At 38.4% G+C, this 17,883-nt stretch overlaps 3 protein-coding genes across 3 annotated transcripts in view; 2 read left to right on the top strand and 1 right to left on the bottom strand.

Annotated features, from left to right (window-relative positions):
* Positions 1-17,436, top strand: part of LOC143471273 (uncharacterized) — a 66,548-nt gene extending 49,112 nt beyond the window's left edge. The window contains exons 2-4 of the mRNA XM_076969699.1: positions 16,297-16,335; positions 16,576-16,873; positions 16,992-17,436. Coding sequence (XP_076825814.1) covers positions 16,642-16,873; positions 16,992-17,197 — 438 coding nt within the window. The 5' untranslated portion in view covers positions 16,297-16,335; positions 16,576-16,641 and the 3' untranslated portion in view covers positions 17,198-17,436. The remainder of the gene's footprint in view (positions 1-16,296; positions 16,336-16,575; positions 16,874-16,991) is intronic.
* On the top strand, positions 241-16,111 carry LOC143471411 (uncharacterized). The gene is made up of 9 exons (XM_076969865.1): positions 241-245; positions 540-717; positions 854-1,015; positions 13,617-13,805; positions 13,970-14,254; positions 14,391-14,578; positions 15,267-15,397; positions 15,631-15,854; positions 16,006-16,111. Exons 1-8 carry the CDS (start codon positions 241-243, stop codon positions 15,771-15,773), a joined length of 1,281 nt encoding a protein of 426 aa, XP_076825980.1. The 3' UTR covers positions 15,774-15,854; positions 16,006-16,111.
* Positions 2,421-2,969, bottom strand: LOC143470657 (uncharacterized). The gene is made up of 2 exons (XM_076968915.1): positions 2,808-2,969; positions 2,421-2,708 (listed from the first exon to the last, which is right to left on the bottom strand). The coding sequence occupies exons 1-2, from the start codon at positions 2,967-2,969 to the stop codon at positions 2,421-2,423; spliced, it is 450 nt and encodes a 149-aa protein (XP_076825030.1).
* Positions 17,437-17,883: the final 447 nt, after the last annotated feature.

The raw sequence follows: 17,883 nt of genomic DNA, 5'->3' as shown, positions 1-17,883 counted from the left end.
TACGTTACGTCGCACAATGTCTAAGGTTACTTTGAATTGTGGCTTCGAACAATGTGTTATCGTACTTTACCGAATTTAGGGTGGCTTGGTGATGCTTCTGCAACCATAACAGAGAGATAACAATAAGTCACTTTTCAGTAATCGGCAAAGTGAGACTTGTGAGTGAGACAAAGTGAAAAAATACTGACTTTGTTGACAACAAAGAACTAAGAACCAAATCCAAGCATATTACTTTGAAATATGGAGTATTGGCAATTTATGTTGGTGAGCCTAAATATATGGTCAAAAAACACTGAGACTGCATTACCATACGTGAAGCAATCACACGGTGTACAGCATCTTTTACTTTGGCAAAAGAATTTTTAACAGTTTATCAAGTGATGTCTCAGGTGTAAATACAGCAACTCTGTTGTATTCTTGCATTAGCTGACTCTATATTTCTCACGTAAAGCAGGCTGGCTTGGTCATCCAATCAAACCAGTTTTTCGTTATTTACTACCTTAAAATCAATCAAAGTTGATTTTTTTGTTTTTTATCAGAAACGAAAATCATCTTCGTTCATTGGATGTCACTGTCTACCAACTAGCGGACAAAGTTTCACTCATAAACGCCACCGTTTTCTATCAACGTGCTGACTTCGATGAACTGGAAAAGTTTTCCGAATCAAATCGTGAACTGATGTACAGTTTCGCCGAATCCCTAACGTTACGACAGGAAGTAAATTGTTATCTCTAATTAACTTCGGTATTCTATATTATGTATTCTTGTATTGCATTGTTTTGTACTCTGTACATGTATTTAAAACGGTCACAATTCATTGTATTTCAAGATGTCTATGTAAAAATATTTACAGGAATTCACAACTTTCAAATCAGCAACAGAAAATCTCATCAGTGGCATTCAACGTGAGCAAGATGGCTTTGAACTTGAAAGCCACAAAGTTAATGAGACACTAGGCACGCTAACACTGTGGAAAGAAAATGTCAACGGAGGTTTGGATTCGGTCGGAGATACGGTTTGTTTATTTGTTATTTTTAGAAGAGCATATTTAAGCTTGCGTTATAGCACACTGCAAAAAAAAATGCCTTATTGTTAGGTTAAAAAAAAAGTGGCTATTTTGTCTTCGTTTTTCGGCTGCATGTTATCCACAATCGAGGCTAGTTATAAGCCGTTAAAAGATTGCTAATAGTAAGCGCCTTTCGTTTGCCTAACAGTTAGTTTAAAAACTGGCTGACCCGTAGTTCTGCTAATGCTATCCTTAAGCCAAAAATACCCCAATAGCAATCCATAATTGTCTTTTCTTAGCGCTTAGGTAAATACACTTTTTAATAATAAGCCAGTTTTATTTTGCAGCACGTATTCAAAATAAGAATATGCAATGGCCAGAAATAACTTTTAAACAAACATCAACCAAAAAGATTTTGATACACTTTCTGAGTTGGCCGTTTTCCAATGCCAAAAACGTGAAACTCAAGCAAACGATACAAAGATGAAGCTTGTGTTGGATACTCATAATCAAATACAAAGTACACAGAAAGCAACATCAAAATACATTCAAAGCATGAAACTTTACCGATTGGAATGTACGATTGATTATTGATCATTAAACAACAGTTACCAGGAAATTCTGGAACACCCATACACATTATAAATGGTTGTTGACGAGATTTATCTTTTATGTCTAATAAACATCCATTACTGTCAAACACAATGACATACTTTGAGCCTGCAGAACAGACTTTCTCTGCCAGCCTTTGAAAACCGACATAGCTCCCCTTTTCTAAGCCTTGTTCTACAAACGAGACGCCAAGAGATGATAGAAAGCTGGACCATCGAAAGGAACAGTTGGAACGGAACTCTTCGTAGCCCTGACTAACTAAAGCAGCGTATTCCTTGATACACTGCAGAGTAAAATAAAGCAATCAATGAGTAAGATATAAAATTCTTCAACACCTTACTGCCACGTGTAACACATCTTATGTCAATTTACCTCAATCGGATGAGCGCAATATTGCGAGTATTTTTGAAAGATAACATCAACGTCATTTCTCTTCGCCAGATGACGAATTTCCATCAGTCGATGCTCACGATTGGATTCCCAATCATCGGCAGCTCTCTTTCTGCTCTTGCCCAGTTGTACTTGCAGTACCCGATTCATCATCGCTTTTTGATTGTCCGCTCTTTTGCGGACGGCTAAATCAAGAGCTACCCACGGCTTCTCTCCACCGCATCCCAAAACCGGATACTCCTTTGCAATGTTTTTTGATATTAATTTTCGCTCAGCCCTCTCTGATTTGCGGCCCAAAGTAACAGATATTATTTCTTCAATACGTCTCACAAGCTATATAAATTGAGAGGCCTGGAGGTTATTTTTGGTTACAGTGTTAAGGAATTCTTTTTCCACGCCTGAGAACGGAAATTCAATTCCTAGCCCTCCTGGATAAGGTACCAATTGATAGGGTGGAATGGAAGAAGAAACAGCAGCTTGAAGAAACCTTGTTAAACGCATGGGAGCCAGTCGGTGCATGAGAGATGGATTGGTTGGAAGACACGTCGTCGCTATTGGTGGATACATTCAAGCTTATATCACTATCGTTTGCTGACGCGAACGAAAAGGATGTGAACGGCCCATCGGTGTCGTCTTCAAGAAGGGTAAGCATACCTTCAGAAATTGCACATGGTATGCTGTCAAGATCTTGAGTTTCGGTCTGGATAAAACAAACAGTTAACCGTTACTAACCAGCTGTTTTAATACAAAAAACTATGTCACTGCATCGTAATACAATAATTAAAAATATTATACGCACCTCACGAAATAACACTTCAGCAAGGAAATTCATTAATCGTGTTCTTTCTCCAAAAGATAATGTGACAAACTCTTCTTTGACGATAGCATGTGTGAGTGGCAAGTCAGGAACTTGTAATCCACTCTCTAAACAATAGTCGCCATTTGTTAAAACACTTGACATACAGGAAACTAACAGCATAGGCTAAATACATCGAAATAACCCTATTAAATCAGAAATAGATCGCTAAAAATTGAAAATTGGCGAAATTCGGAAAAGTTTCAAAGTTTTATTTAATAAAAAAGAAACTATTACCAAAAATTTGTAATTGTAATTATATATTTCTATAGGAATTTTTGGCGTTGGGTTATGGCAAAGAAACGTAAATAATAAGCCGCAAGCCTATTCCAAAGCACGTAAGACACTACATTATGTTCTAAAATTAACACCACGGGAGGTGAAAGTGTAGGTCTGTTTCCTTTCGGAACTAAGCAAAGGTTAGATAACTTGTAAAATGTAACATTTTATACCAAACGCGGGAAAAAGGTTTAAAATAAAATGCACGTCATTGCATTGGAGTTGGGCACCGCCATTGATGTAACGTAACGCACATTGGAAATAAGTCCAGATGCTTTCTTCCTACAAGTATCGTAACCTAACCGCGTGAAAGTTTACTTCGTCGAACTGTTATAATACATAGTAACTCGTTTTAAAACTAAAATGTGGCATTTGCACAGTTGGCAGTATGCTATGCTTAAAAATCCTTAGAAATAGCCAAAGATGCCTTACCGGTAGTGCCACATGTTGATCTGCTGCCAAGACATTGTCAAGCAACAATCTAAGGAACTAGCGTTTTAGCGCGAAAATGACATTTCATAAAGCTGGCGTTAAAGGGCATCAATGCAATAGGATTTATTTTACGCAATTACTCGGCTAAAAATTATACAATTATTATAAATCGAAACAACCAACAAAATCTAAATCAAAGTGGTTTGGATATACGTAACATTTCATTCAAGAACAGCCTATGTTTTATATCTATACTTTCTCATTTTGTTCATAATAGCATACAGGAGGGTTTCAATGGCAGCATACCTTTCAACGCATCCACAATATTTCAGATAAGCCACACTTGGCCGCTTCTTCCGCAAGATAACCCATCACCCGACTTGTACTGTGGCGAAGATAAAAAGACACAATCAAGTGCGGACATGACAAATAATACCACAATCTTTTTTCTTAGCCATTATGACGTTTCGATGCACAACCCTTGGTTCTCTTTTTCCGGCAACTAAATGTTAGGCAAGAAATTGAAAATGTCTAGTAATAAGGCCGCAATAACGATAGGTTTCTAAATAATAGGTCATTAGTTAGCAATCCTACATATTAGGCAGAGAATTACTAACAACAAGGAAGGAAACTTGGAAATATACTAACAATGAGACTTAATTGTGAAATGCACTAAGAATAAACCAAAATTCGAGTTTGTGATAATATTGTGATTATAACCAAAACTAATATACAGATTATGTGAGATTTTCAATTCTAATACTTATGCGTCGTTTTAGCAAAGTGTAACACGACCCGCAATCACTTCCTGTACCATTGTTGTGACGTAATATTTTGCCTTTCTCGTATGCATTCAGTTTGTCGAAAACAACTTTGTTAGCGTACGGCAGAACGAAGTAACAAGTCTGGAATAATCAGCAATTTAACGCACTTGATTATAGCTAAGCCAAAATGCTATTACATTGACTGTTGTATGAAGTGCTGTTGATGTGCCAATGTTCTGTCAATTTGTAATCGTATAACGAAGAAACAATATAACCAGTTTATACAATCAACAAATTTGTGCAAACTGCTGAACAGTACAACTTAAGATAAGCTCAGTGCTAAGTCAGACAACTCTGCTTGTCGGCTTCACAAGATAATCAGCTTTTAGCTGAACAAACGAGTCTAGGATTGATTAAGCAAACAACGACCTTGAGGCTGATTATATCGAGGACAATAAACATTCAGACAATCAAAGATTGTATTGGAGTGACTGGTAAAGTCAAGTTCAACAACAATAACCAATCATTCCATTACAACGTGGTGCCAACGAGCTCGGTGGAAACTTCGCTTTTCAATCCTGGAATCTCGGAATCTTGGAACGGCTTCTCATCATCGAAGGACATCTACAACTTAGAACACAATTGGAACGTTCTCAACGTCGCGGGACTTCAACGGACTTAAAGACATCCTCTTTCAGACAATCGGTACATGGATTTTTTATTTTTAATGTGTTGTGTATTTTCTTTCCTTTATGAATTCTAAGTATAATCTTCTTAATTCTCTTTCTGGTCCCTATCGTAAATTTCTTGGTCGAAGACGTAATTTACCGCCTTCGAATTTAAGCTCAATTAGGCGTGATTTGTTTGATTCAGGTTATCCTGAACATAGTGATCTTAATATGGCTGATAGCTCAAACATAAATGCTGGTATTTTGGATTTTGATACTGAAATTGAAATGGATAATTCTTCACGTCAGCGATCGGTGGCTGACACTAGTAAGGGCTCTGTGCGGTTTGCAAATGATAAAACCACTGCTAGCGATAACAATCCTTTTTCGATTAACATCCCTAGTTCTTCTAAACGTACTTCTAAACGTACTTCTGATAGAATCTTCTCTGCCCCTACCTTACCGCCGTTCTCAGCGCAAAATGCAAAACTGTGGTTTGGCATTGCAGAGAGTATTTTTAGACAACATCATATAACATCAGAAATTGAACGGTTTGATTTATGCATAGCTAATTTGGGACCCCGTCACTTAGAGAGTGTTGAATATGTCATTTTCAATCGTCCTGAGGATAGACCTTACACATTTCTTAAAAATTCACTGTTATCTGAACATGAGCTTAGCGAAAACTTACGTTTCGACCGATTATTGCATCATACATCATTAGGTGATCAGAAACCGTCTGAAATGCTTCGGGACATGAGGAAATTTATGGGCACTCAGAACAGATCTATTCCCCAGATTGATTCACTTTTACGTAATTTGTTTCTTGACAAAATGCCTTCTGATATACGTAAAATCTTGGTTGGGTATTTGGATGATGACTTAGACAATTTGTCGTTACGGGCAGACGAGATCATGTCCCAGTCGCGTAGACCAGAATTCAATGATCACTCCAGCTTTGCTCAAAACGATCGACAGGCTGTCGTCAATAGACTTTTGGAAAGTCAAATTTGCTCCCTGACTGACAAATTTAATAAGCTAGCTTCAGATGACACTGCAAATGGCGATAGAAACCCGAGGTCTAGATATCAATCTGCAAATTTTTCACGTCCAGAAAGCCGTGAGACTTTCAATCGGCAATTTTCAGGTCCCACAAACCGTTTTGGTCGGTCTGATTTTAGACCGAGGATACCAGAACAACGTAGACCAACGTTCAACCATAGCTTTGAGGACCGCAGACCCCGTCGCTTTGAAAGAGCCATACCAAATCGTACACAGGGCAATTATTCCAGAAGGGAAAATCATTTTGACAGTCGCCCAAGATTTTGCTATTTTCATCAGAAATTTGGTCGTGACGCCTATAAATGTGTTCCACCTTGTGCGTGGACAGGGCCACGTCCAAAAAACGCCTAGAACCAACAGTTCGTTCTAGGTTGCGAACTGTTGGTGGACTTGTATCAACACACCTATTTTTTATTACTGATAAATTGACTGGAATTAAATTTTTGGTAGACACAGGGTCACCCGTCAGTATGATAAAAGTACATAGTGATTACTTTTTGCATGGTTTTAAGCAGAAATTTTATAATGCTATTAATGGCTCACGCATTGTAATCAAGGGCAATGAGCCTTTGAAGGTTTCGTTAAGCCTGAATAGGACATTTTTGTGGCATTTTGAAATGAGTAGTGATATAGCTTATTCCATCATTGGTTCTGATTTCTTGATACATTTTGGTCTGAATATTGATCTCACTGCTAAGCGTTTGACACTGCCAAGTGCCAAAAATGACGTCACAGATTTTACCACACCCAAACGGCCTTTTTCTGCAAGCTGCTGTCAGAAAACTAAGCCTTCTTCTATTTCGCAGGCTGCAGAAGCTGACATGACGTCAGGTGGATTGCTTGCAGATTTGACTAAAACTTATCCCAATGTTTTTGATGTTTCAGCTTATTCCGAGCGGCCAATAAACAATGCTGTTCATCACATTATAACCACAGGTGAACCCATACGTTGCAGACCTTATCGGATGTCTCCTGAGAAAGAAAAGATACTCAAACAAGAGCTCAACAAATTACTTGAACTTGGTGTCATCGAAAGAAGTAATTCCCCGTACAGCTCGCCGGTAATGTTAATTCAGAAAAAAGATGCTGGTCAATATCGAATTGTTAACAACTATAAAATTTTGAACCAACAAACGCAATTTGACACTTACAACTTGCCACTGATCAGTAATTTCCCAAATGCCATGGCCGGTTCAAAATATTTTTCAGTTTTGGATTTGCTCAAAGGTTTTCACCAAATTAGAATTGCAGATCAAGATATTCCAAAAACAGCTTTTACCACCTCAAGTGGCACTTACCAATATGTCAGACTTCCCATGGGATTGTGCAACAGTTCACAAACTTTTCAACGTTGCATAGATAATGTTTTACGAGGACTGTCAGATTACACTTTCAATTATATTGATGATGTCATTGTATTTAGTTCCACACCTGAAGAACACAAGAAGCATCTTGAAACTGTTTTGCAACGCTTTCAAGAACACAACATCATTGTTAACAAGAAAAAATGTGTGTTTAATGCTACAGAAGTGAAATTTCTTGGCTTTACTGTAAATAAAGATGGTGCCAGTCCAATCAAATCCAAAGTTGACGCTGTTGAAAAATACCCACTACCTGTGACAATCAAGGAGCTTCGTCGCTTTTTAGGTATGGTGAATTTTTACAGACGGTTCTTGCCCAATGCTGCAGGAATCCAAGATCCGCTTAACAAGCTTTTAGGCACTGGTTCGGGCAGAAGACGCGTCACATGGACTCCGATTGCCAGGCAAGCGTTTCAGGAAACAAAGCAGGCGCTTTGCGAAGCCACAAAATTGGCATTTCCGGTGCACGACGCGGAAGTCAGACTTTCTGTTGATGCTTCAGACGTAAGCTGTGCTGGGGTGTTAGAACAAGTAATAGATGGTTGTCCGCAGCCACTTGCATTTTTTTCAAAATCTTTCACCACAGCACAACGTAAATATAGTGTATATGATCGCGAATTACTTGGTTTATACCTTAGCATCAAATATTTTCGATATTTTTTGGATGGTCGACAATTCCGTCTGTTCACTGACCATAAAGCATTGGTCACGGGCATTCATTCTAAATTAGACAATGCCACAGCACAGCAATTCAGATATTTGTCGTATATTGCACAGTTTTGTCCAGTAATTGAACATATTTCAGGTGAATCCAATGTAGTTTCTGATGCCCTTTCACGAATAACAGTGGCTGGTATAAATTATGACTTGCCTTCCATAGATTATTTGCAGATGGCCAGTCATCAACATACTGATCGCACGTTGGATGCAATACTCCATGGAGAAAGCTCGCTGCAATTGAAACGGGTGACGTTACCGGATCATGGCGTCAGCATTTTATGCGATATGTCCACAAAACAAGCAAGACCAGTTGTGCCAACTTCCTTCAGAAAACAAATCTTTGACACGATTCATTCGTTAAGTCACGCAGGAATAAAGGTAACTCAAAAACTCATAGCAGAACGTTTTGTTTGGCCTAAAATGATGGTTGAAATTAGGGACATGTGCAAAACTTGCATTCCTTGTCAACAAACAAAGGTGCGTAGACATATTGTTGCACCATTGAAAACATTTAAGAAACCAGACGAGAGATTTTCGCATGTCCACGTTGACATTGTTGGACCACTTACTGTATCTAATGGTTATTCTTATCTGTTGACAGTGATTGATAGATACACAAGATATCCAGTTGCAATTCCACTAAAAGACATTACTGCAAAGACATGTGCCGACGCCTTTATATTGAATTGGGTAGCAAACTTTGGCGTCCCAAAGATCATAACTTCTGACAGAGGTCGACAGTTTACCTCTCAGCTATGGCACGAAATGGCAAAGTTCATGGGCACTAAGTTGATACATACAACAGCGCATCATCCGCAAAGCGATGGAATGCTAGAACGAGCTCACAGAACCCTCAAGACAGCCTTGAAAGCTTACTCATGCAACCACGATTGGTATTCTCATCTAGGTTGGGTCATGCTAGGCATTCGTGCAAGCGTAAAGGAGGACATTGAATGCGCCCCAAGTCAATTAGTTTTTGGTACTTCAATAAGGTTGCCCGGTGAATTTTTTGAAACACCGAGCTTGGACATGATTCCACAGTCAAAATATGTAGAACAGCTGACTCAATTTATGGCCACTTTAAGATATGTTCCACCTCATGAACCGTACCCAATCAAAACCTTTGTTGATCCAGAACTCAAAACTTGTTCACATGTCTTTATTAGGCATGACGGTGTTCGCACAGGTATGCAGCGACCCTATAGCGGACCATATAGTGTGATTGACCGTCAAGAAAAATTTTTCACAATTGATATAAACGGCAAATTAAATAATATCAGCATTGACAGGTTGAAAGCTGGACATATACCTATGCCAAATTCTGCTGAAAGTTTTTTAACAAACACAAGCAGTCCAAACAATTCATGTCACGATGATGAAAACTTAATTTTGCAATCTGACTTACCATTTTCTGTTGCAGAAGAGGAAATTGACTCACATCCTGTGTCACAAAGCATAAACGCTGACGAAGACCATATTCCTCAGTATACCACGAGAACCGGACGTGTGATCACAAAGCCTGCACGTTTTCGATAGAATGCATTCATCAATCATCTCATTGTGTATTGTAAGCATTTTTGTTTTTTCCTGCATAAGCGGAACTCGGCTGCATTTAAGGCTGTGTCATGATAATATCCATACTGGAGAATATTTGATTCCCAAACCTCATAAGTGTGTGAGACAGAATGCAACACTAATTCAAAAATGTGGAGTGTCGATCTATGATCCTGTTCCAAAGAGGAAAACTATACCCATATTCAAATGTTCAGTTATTTCTACGACTCTTAAGACTACTTATTTCTTTTTTGGGGCCAAAACGTGTGATGAGAAATCACTCATTAATCCTGCACCAAGCGTGGAAGCTTGCGCAGATTGGGTCAGAACCAAACATGCCCCGGGCTATGGTCCGTTACTAAGCTCTAATGATTTTACATGGAGCACTCATAATTCTAATTCCGTCAAGTATGTCTGGCCACACGGCTATACACATACAGCTTATAACGCCATTCTGATTAAATCTACTGCACTTTATGATCATGCTACAGACCAGTTATCAAGTGCAATTGGAGCCATGACGAACTGCAAGCTTATCCAGGGAAGCTGCACTCTGTCGACAAATACCTTTGTGTGGCCGGTTTCGAAAATAAAGGCCAGGTGTCCTTACAAACGTATAGGTCAAAAGCATGAAGAACTTTTAATGCATTATAACAAGAACCACAAGCTCATTCGTCTGGAGATAAAATCTCTAGGCATCAGCATTCATCAACGAAGTCGCTGTCCAGGTCCCGTACAAAAATGCTATGGGTCAGACACCATTTGTACACCAGGGGGTTTGATTTTAAGACCCTACAGCTGCAATGGTTTTGATGGCATAAAATTGGGCAAAATAGCAGAGGAAAATGATATACCTTTTCCTTCCTTTTCGTTTCATACAGCTGAAACATATTTTTTGAATGAAGTCAATGACATAACAAGCGATTCATTTCATTTTTTGACGTCTGATATCCACTTTCTTGAATGTCAAATACAAGAGTATCTGACAAATATGTATTTTTTAGTGGGACGATTGTTCCCAAGTGAAGTCCTAACACAACTTTTGGGTCGTCCTGCCACTGGCGTGGCATTGGGCGATTTACTGATTGAAGTAGCATGCCAAAATATCTCAGCTACTCTACTGCATAATTTGAAACATGGGGAATTTTTTGCCTCTCGACCTCTCGTAGAATTTAGTGACAACAATGGGACGAAATATATTGGCCAGGTTGGCACGAATGATGTTGTTTATAAGGGAGTTAAGTATGTAGAGAAATATACTCCTGGCAAAATCATGACTTTTCTTATTAATGATGCTTATTATGTGTTTGATAATTATACACTCTCTATGCGTCATGAGAACGTCCAGAAACTTTTACCTGCTCTAATTACTGTACAAGCACCCTACTCTGAAATAGATTTTTCTAACTTTATTCATTTGTTTCCTAGCGGTGGTAACGACTTTGACGACTTATCAGGTATTTTGCAAGCTGTCAGTCGCGCACGTTTGATGCATGACCAATTATACCATTTTATTGGAAGTAGAACGAATCCAGAAAATACAGCAGATATGTTATATGTACAGAAAAATATAGATAACACCTTAACTAATGTGTTTTTACAAATGATTTCTAGCATAACATCGCCGATACTTAGTGGCTTTTGTTTTATTCTGTTGATTTTGAGCTATATTTGGAGCATTGTTTTCACTTTCTGGTTTTTCAAGTTAACCTTGCCTATGTTGGTTTCTGTTATTCGTCAGAAAATATATGCTTATCGTAATCATGCTGTCATAGTTCACGCTAGCCGATCTGACTTAAACAATGATAATCAAAATGTCTCTGAAGATAGTGACTCAGCAGAAAGTGACGCTCATTAACAATTAACCTCTGACCTTTCATAAATATCATAATTGGTTTGAATTGTGCACTAACTTTGCACAATGACTTAAAAGCATACATGTCAACGCCTTATTACTAATGTCTTACCAATATGAACTGTATTATACTTGTGTTTTAAAAATTGTTGTGATTTGCTTTGTGTTAACCGCATTATATGGATTTTGTTGTTCTTACTTTGTGTTAATTATGGCTTATCGGGACTTTATTTCTATTTTGTTTCGAAATTGCTTTAAAATTTCATTTTAAAACAATTTCTAGGGGGAGGTTATGTGATAATATTGTGATTATAACCAAAACTAATATACAGATTATGTAAGATTTTCAATTCTAATACTTATGCGTCGTTTTAGCAAAGTGTAACACGACCCGCAATCACTTCCTGTACCATTGTTGTGACGTAATATTTTGCCTTTCTCGTATGCATTCAGTTTGTCGAAAACAACTTTGTTAGCGTACGGCAGAACGAAGTAACAAGTCTGGAATAATCAGCAATTTAACGCACTTGATTATAGCTAAGCCAAAATGCTATTACATTGACTGTTGTATGAAGTGCTGTTGATGTGCCAATGTTCTGTCAATTTGTAATCGTATAACGAAGAAACAATATAACCAGTTTATACAATCAACAAATTTGTGCAAACTGCTGAACAGTACAACTTAAGATAAGCTCAGTGCTAAGTCAGACAACTCTGCTTGTCGGCTTCACAAGATAATCAGCTTTTAGCTGAACAAACGAGTCTAGGATTGATTAAGCAAACAACGACCTTGAGGCTGATTATATCGAGGACGATAAACATTCAGACAATCAAAGATTGTATTGGAGTGACTGGTAAAGTCAAGTTCAACAACAATAACCAATCATTCCATTACAAGTTCATCAAACAACTGCACTAATTATAAGCCTTTTGAACTAACAATAAGGCATTATTTTTTGCAGTGCAGGCTTCAGAGTGTGGCCGTTTTCAGCAAGATCCTGGGCGTACACTGTAAAAAATCTTTTCTAATTATAGTTCGTTGGAAGTGCGCAATTACAGAGCAATCTACACAGTTTGACTTATTTTATTCTTTATATCAATTGCAAATTGAGTGCGCAGAAATTCTGTCCAAAGTGCAAAATAACGCACCATAAATGCGGCACTGAGCTCATCAAAAGCAGTATTGAGTGCGCCTATGCCAAAATATGTAGTCTGGATATAACCTACTTCATGCATGTGGTAGGCTAGATAGTGGGCATTCAGACATTGCAGAATGTACAAAGATATGAAGTGTTCCAGTATTTTGAAATTAACTGACACAGAGAGTGCAAGTATTTGCAACAAGATAAAATGAGAATTGTGCGGCAGCTGCACGCACAAGATGTTTAGGCCAAAGTTTCGGGTCTAGTTCAGAAGTGCACAACCACGGGATGCATTTGTATACTAGACACCAGACTAGACCAGACGTATACTAGACAAGCTACCCAAATTGTGATGTCGTCTGGTTGTGCACTTCTGCACTTGACACGTATTTTTTGTCTTCACGTCGACTGATAAATAGTAAACAAACAAAGAAAAGTTGGTTGTTTATAGTAATAAATAAAAACGAGTTGAGGCTTCGGTCCTGTATTGGAAAGCTTGCATTTAGCGCAAGCAGATTTACCCCAAAAACATACGGTAGGCACACTCCTTCAATGGTGGTATCTACTATGTTTTACCTCTCGCCATTATTTAAGCTTTAATTATTTTCCTCACCAACCAGGCTTAGTCCAATTTTTTGTTTAATAAATGGAGCCGATTGGAAATCCGTTGGTTTGCACTTACAATTTTTTTTGTGATGTTATGCCAGAAAGACTGAGGCTGAGGGGTCACTATCTTTGTTCCTTTGCCATGGCAGAGATTTCTGGCATATCATACAAACTTTCCATAGAGGGCTTGCAAAATTTGCACTTACAATTTCTCGTCAAAATCCCCAGTACTTTCTACAGTCGATACAACAACTATACACATCACAATATTATAGGCTCGATGTAAGCCTTAACATAACAATTTTACAGTTGGAATTTCTCGATGCTCGCGTTGAATTGATAGCTGGTGCGTTGAACCAAATTGCGATTCTTGACGAAGATGTTTCCAACTTCAACCATAGCTTGGCTCAAATCAATGGGTCAGTCAGGAGAAATGCCGAAAGATTTGCGGAATTGCAGGAGTCCGTCTCAGCTGCTGGAAACCTTATCACAACTCTTGTAAGTTATAAGGCTGAATATTCAAACCCTATTTGGAAAACCCGACGGCTGGAATTTTTAACTTTGTGATGTAAATTATAATATTTAATTAAGTGTTTACAAACAAAATGAAACAATAATTAAAGTCTAAAACATATAGTTCACAATTTTTTATCATTTTACAGCAAAATGAGAAGCAGGTTTCTGAAAAGAATCTTCGAGACCAACAAACTAACCTTTGGATGGAATTCGATGTTCTTCGTGAAAATGCTCTGAATTGCACTGAAATAGAAGATAAAGTTTCTCGGCAAATTAACAGCGTCGTATCTGATGTATGGGTTAACATAACAAACATAAAGTCAATTGTTAACGACATTCGAGAATCGATGGGCGACCAACAAACGATAGTAACGACCGTGATAAATGAGGCAGTTAACCAACAAACAGCTGTAGATGATCTACTATGGAAGGTACGCTTGAAATTGCGTAAATTGTTAAGTTAACAAATACATGAAACATGTAAGATCACATAACACCAACTCTGCATCCAACTCAATGCTAAGAGTGTTGAAGCAAAAAAGAAAAATTATCTTGTTTGTATTAAAGGTCGCCCAACAGGATGTCATGTTATCGACACTGAACACAACTGATCTTTCCATCCAAAAGAAACTAAAAGAACTACAAGCAGGGGATAAAAGCACTTCAGATTTCATCTCAGAGCTGAGAAATTCAGCATCCGAGAAAGACCAAGCGATCCAGTCATTAGAGACAACGCAATGGAACATACAGTCAAGGTAGACCAGGGGTGGGCAAACTTTTTGTACTGCGGGCCGCATTAGAAAAAATGTTGCAGTCGGCGGACCGCATACTCTCATTACAAAGTAGGAAAATTTACCCGGTACGCAACTTCATCCCAAAGGCCTATGGTAGCCGCTACCGTATTTGTATTTTATGATCAAACAATTGAATCAAACAATGCGTGAGAAGTGTACGGCTAGTGGCTGAGAGCATGTTGCAATACATGCGCGACTGACGTGTGTGTGTTTACGCAATGAAAGTGAAGAGAAAAGCACACTTGTAAAGGGAATAATATTTTGTCATGTAACCTGTTTAATTAAAACAAGAAGTGATGAGTAGGAGTTTCTGCAAATGCCGGCGGGCCGCATGCGGCCCGCGGGCCGTAGTTTTCCCACCCCTGAGGTAGACCATAATCACGTTGGTACCAACACGTTATCATTATACATGGGGCCCATGTACATAGAACTATGCATGGAAGTAATTCTACTTTACCATCAAATAAGAATAAGATTTGCCAAGGATTCCCATATTTTGAGATGGGTACAATTCACAATGAAACTAACGTTCTTTTAATATTTCTGTGCTGGTATCTTCAAACACCGTCGATAACTTTTCATCAGGTCCATGTTATAATAAAAGGCTTTTATGATGTAACAAAAATGATAACGAGATTCCTCCTGCTAGAATGAATGAATTGACATCACGGATGGAGAGCACGGAGGACCAAGTGAGCTTGATGGAGGCAAGATTCAGTGGATCCCAGGGAAGACTGATATCTGCCACCAGGGACGTCCAGCGCCAAATCGGAAAACTTGGTAGAAATTTGTTAATTATTTTAATAGTCATTTTTGTTTGTTACCGCTCGATTATTTGTCGGTCTAATTGGATCGATTGCCGCTGGACTTTACTTCTTTCCGCAATATCCGTGCTCTATTTAAGTAGTTAAGTCAATGTAACCACAGAAGCCTATTTTTTTGCAAAGCTGCTTACAGCTAAGTTCCGACTAATCATGCGTGACTTCTCAACATGTATTATGATGTCACTGCAGAGAACAACGTCACGAGTATTGTGAACCGGATGACATTTATCGAGTATGATCAGGATAACGCTTACAACGTCACTTCCACTTTATTTGAGACGATCCGGGAACAAACGAACCAGATCAGCATCCTGAACATCCATCCTTGTTGACAACCGGTTCGTGGGGGTCATTGAAATTCCAAGAACCGGCTGAATCCCACCGCTGTATATATGCCTACCACGTGCTTGCCTGTAAGCTTGCTTTGTGTATAGCACATGCAAACTGGTGCGAACTGGCTGAATCCCACCAGGGCTTAGATGTGCAAGATTTAAATGTAGACTGTAGAACGTTGTGAAAGGCAATATTGCGTTTTTGGAGTATTGAAATATTTTTCCTTTTCAGCCAATGGACGTCTTCGCCAGTTTTGCCTCCACCATAGCCACAATCGAACAATCAGTTTTTGATGTCAATGAAACTCTCAGTGCTGAGGTTACTGGCATAGCAGCACTCCTAGTGGATTTCCAGGTAAGATTGTGTTGTGCGTTGAACAGCACATTTATCACCCATGCTTATAAAATGACAAAATACGGACAATGTTTTATTTCAAAACAGTTGGCTTTTGACACGTCTGGCCGCCAGATGGAGCGCATGAGCAATGAAATCGAAATAATGGAAGCAAACTCCACCAATTACTTTGATTATTTCTCCACCGCTTTGGATTACTTGCGACAGGTCAGTGATAGAACAACCACGAATAAAATTTTATAAACTTGTTATAATAGTATTAAGATATTAATTAGCAAACGTACATAATTACAAATGAATAGAATCCTTTTAAATATTATTAGAACTGTGCACGGACTGACTGCATAGTTTGCTATGATGTATATTTGCCTCAGCTGCCTCAAGCATTAACTTAACATTGATAGTAGCATCCTGTATATTCTAAATCCTTTGTTTATTTTTCTGTAGATCGCGAGAGAAACGAACGACGCTGTCGGTGAGAACAGAGATCGAGTCCGGGTCCTGAACAGCACCATGCTCCTGCTTCAAGTTCTCGTGCCCGCCTACATCCAGAGATTTCAACCGGACAAACAAAACGACACCAGCCCTACCCAGGAACCTCCCGATGTTGAGGAATATCCTCAACCTCTCGTTTCCAACTTTGAGGAGAATTTGGACTTGAAGAGCATGCTTCAGCAAGATGAAGAGAAAGATATTCAAGATGGTGATTACAACTCGGACTACAGCGAGTACGATTACCAAGAAGGTAAGTTTGAGATTCTTGATTATCGTCAGCGACAATTAATTCAGCAAGTTAACGGTTCGTTACAATAAGCATTGTCAAACTATTTGGCTCTAATTATATTTTTCATGTTGTTCCTCAGCCAATGGTCGTTCTGTGATTTCATCGGATGAATATTTCAACTTTCCCGACTCGAACTTTGCCAATTACCCACAAGACCCGGAATACGACTTGGAATCGATTTTGAACGGGGACGCCGACCAGGCCAGGCTGGAAGGAAGAGTTTCCTCATCTTATGACGTCAACAACTACGAAGACTACCAATATTTTGCCGACGAAGAAGCTTGATTTTTTGCAGAATTATTTCCCCTGGGATTGAAAAACAATCGAAAAGAATTTACAAAAATTCCGCTTTCAACTTGTGATTTTGTTTAAGCTGTAGGTATCTGTTTGTTGCTTTCATGTCAAACTACTTAAAGATTGTGCTTTTATATTTCTAATGGGAGGTTTAAGGGTTTTATTTGGCTTATTCCGCAACCATGGTTTCTGTCAAGCTGTAATAATGTTAAAGCGCTTTATGTGAAAAAAAAAATTTCTGCCTACATTTTTTAAGATGTATTTTTTTACGTGATAAATCACTCGCTTTTGCTTTTTCATTCTTTTTCATATGTAGTAAAACATTTGCAAAATGTGTTTTGCAGTTTAAGGGGAAAGCTGATAGATGGATATGCATTTGCACATAGATGTCCTCATATTTATAAAAGATATAAGTTCAACGTTCTAAATTTTTTAATTGAGTAGCAACTCCATAGTTCAAAGTATATGCAGCATCAACTTTATTGTCAAGTGACAATTGCTGTGTTTGCCATCAAAGATAGATCAAAATTGCCTCCAACAAAAACATCTTACCGAATTCGAATCCAAGTGACCATAGAAATATTCCAGAAAAAAATGCTTGATATTTTCCTCACTTAGAACTAAGGCAAATCCTTTAAACGAGATTTATTGACCTTCACGATAAAATATTAGGTTTA

The sequence above is a fragment of the Clavelina lepadiformis genome, chromosome 9, assembly GCF_947623445.1.
Source record: "Clavelina lepadiformis chromosome 9, kaClaLepa1.1, whole genome shotgun sequence".
Lineage (NCBI taxonomy): Eukaryota > Metazoa > Chordata > Ascidiacea > Aplousobranchia > Clavelinidae > Clavelina > Clavelina lepadiformis.
This window is presented reverse-complemented; position numbering and strand designations above follow the sequence as displayed.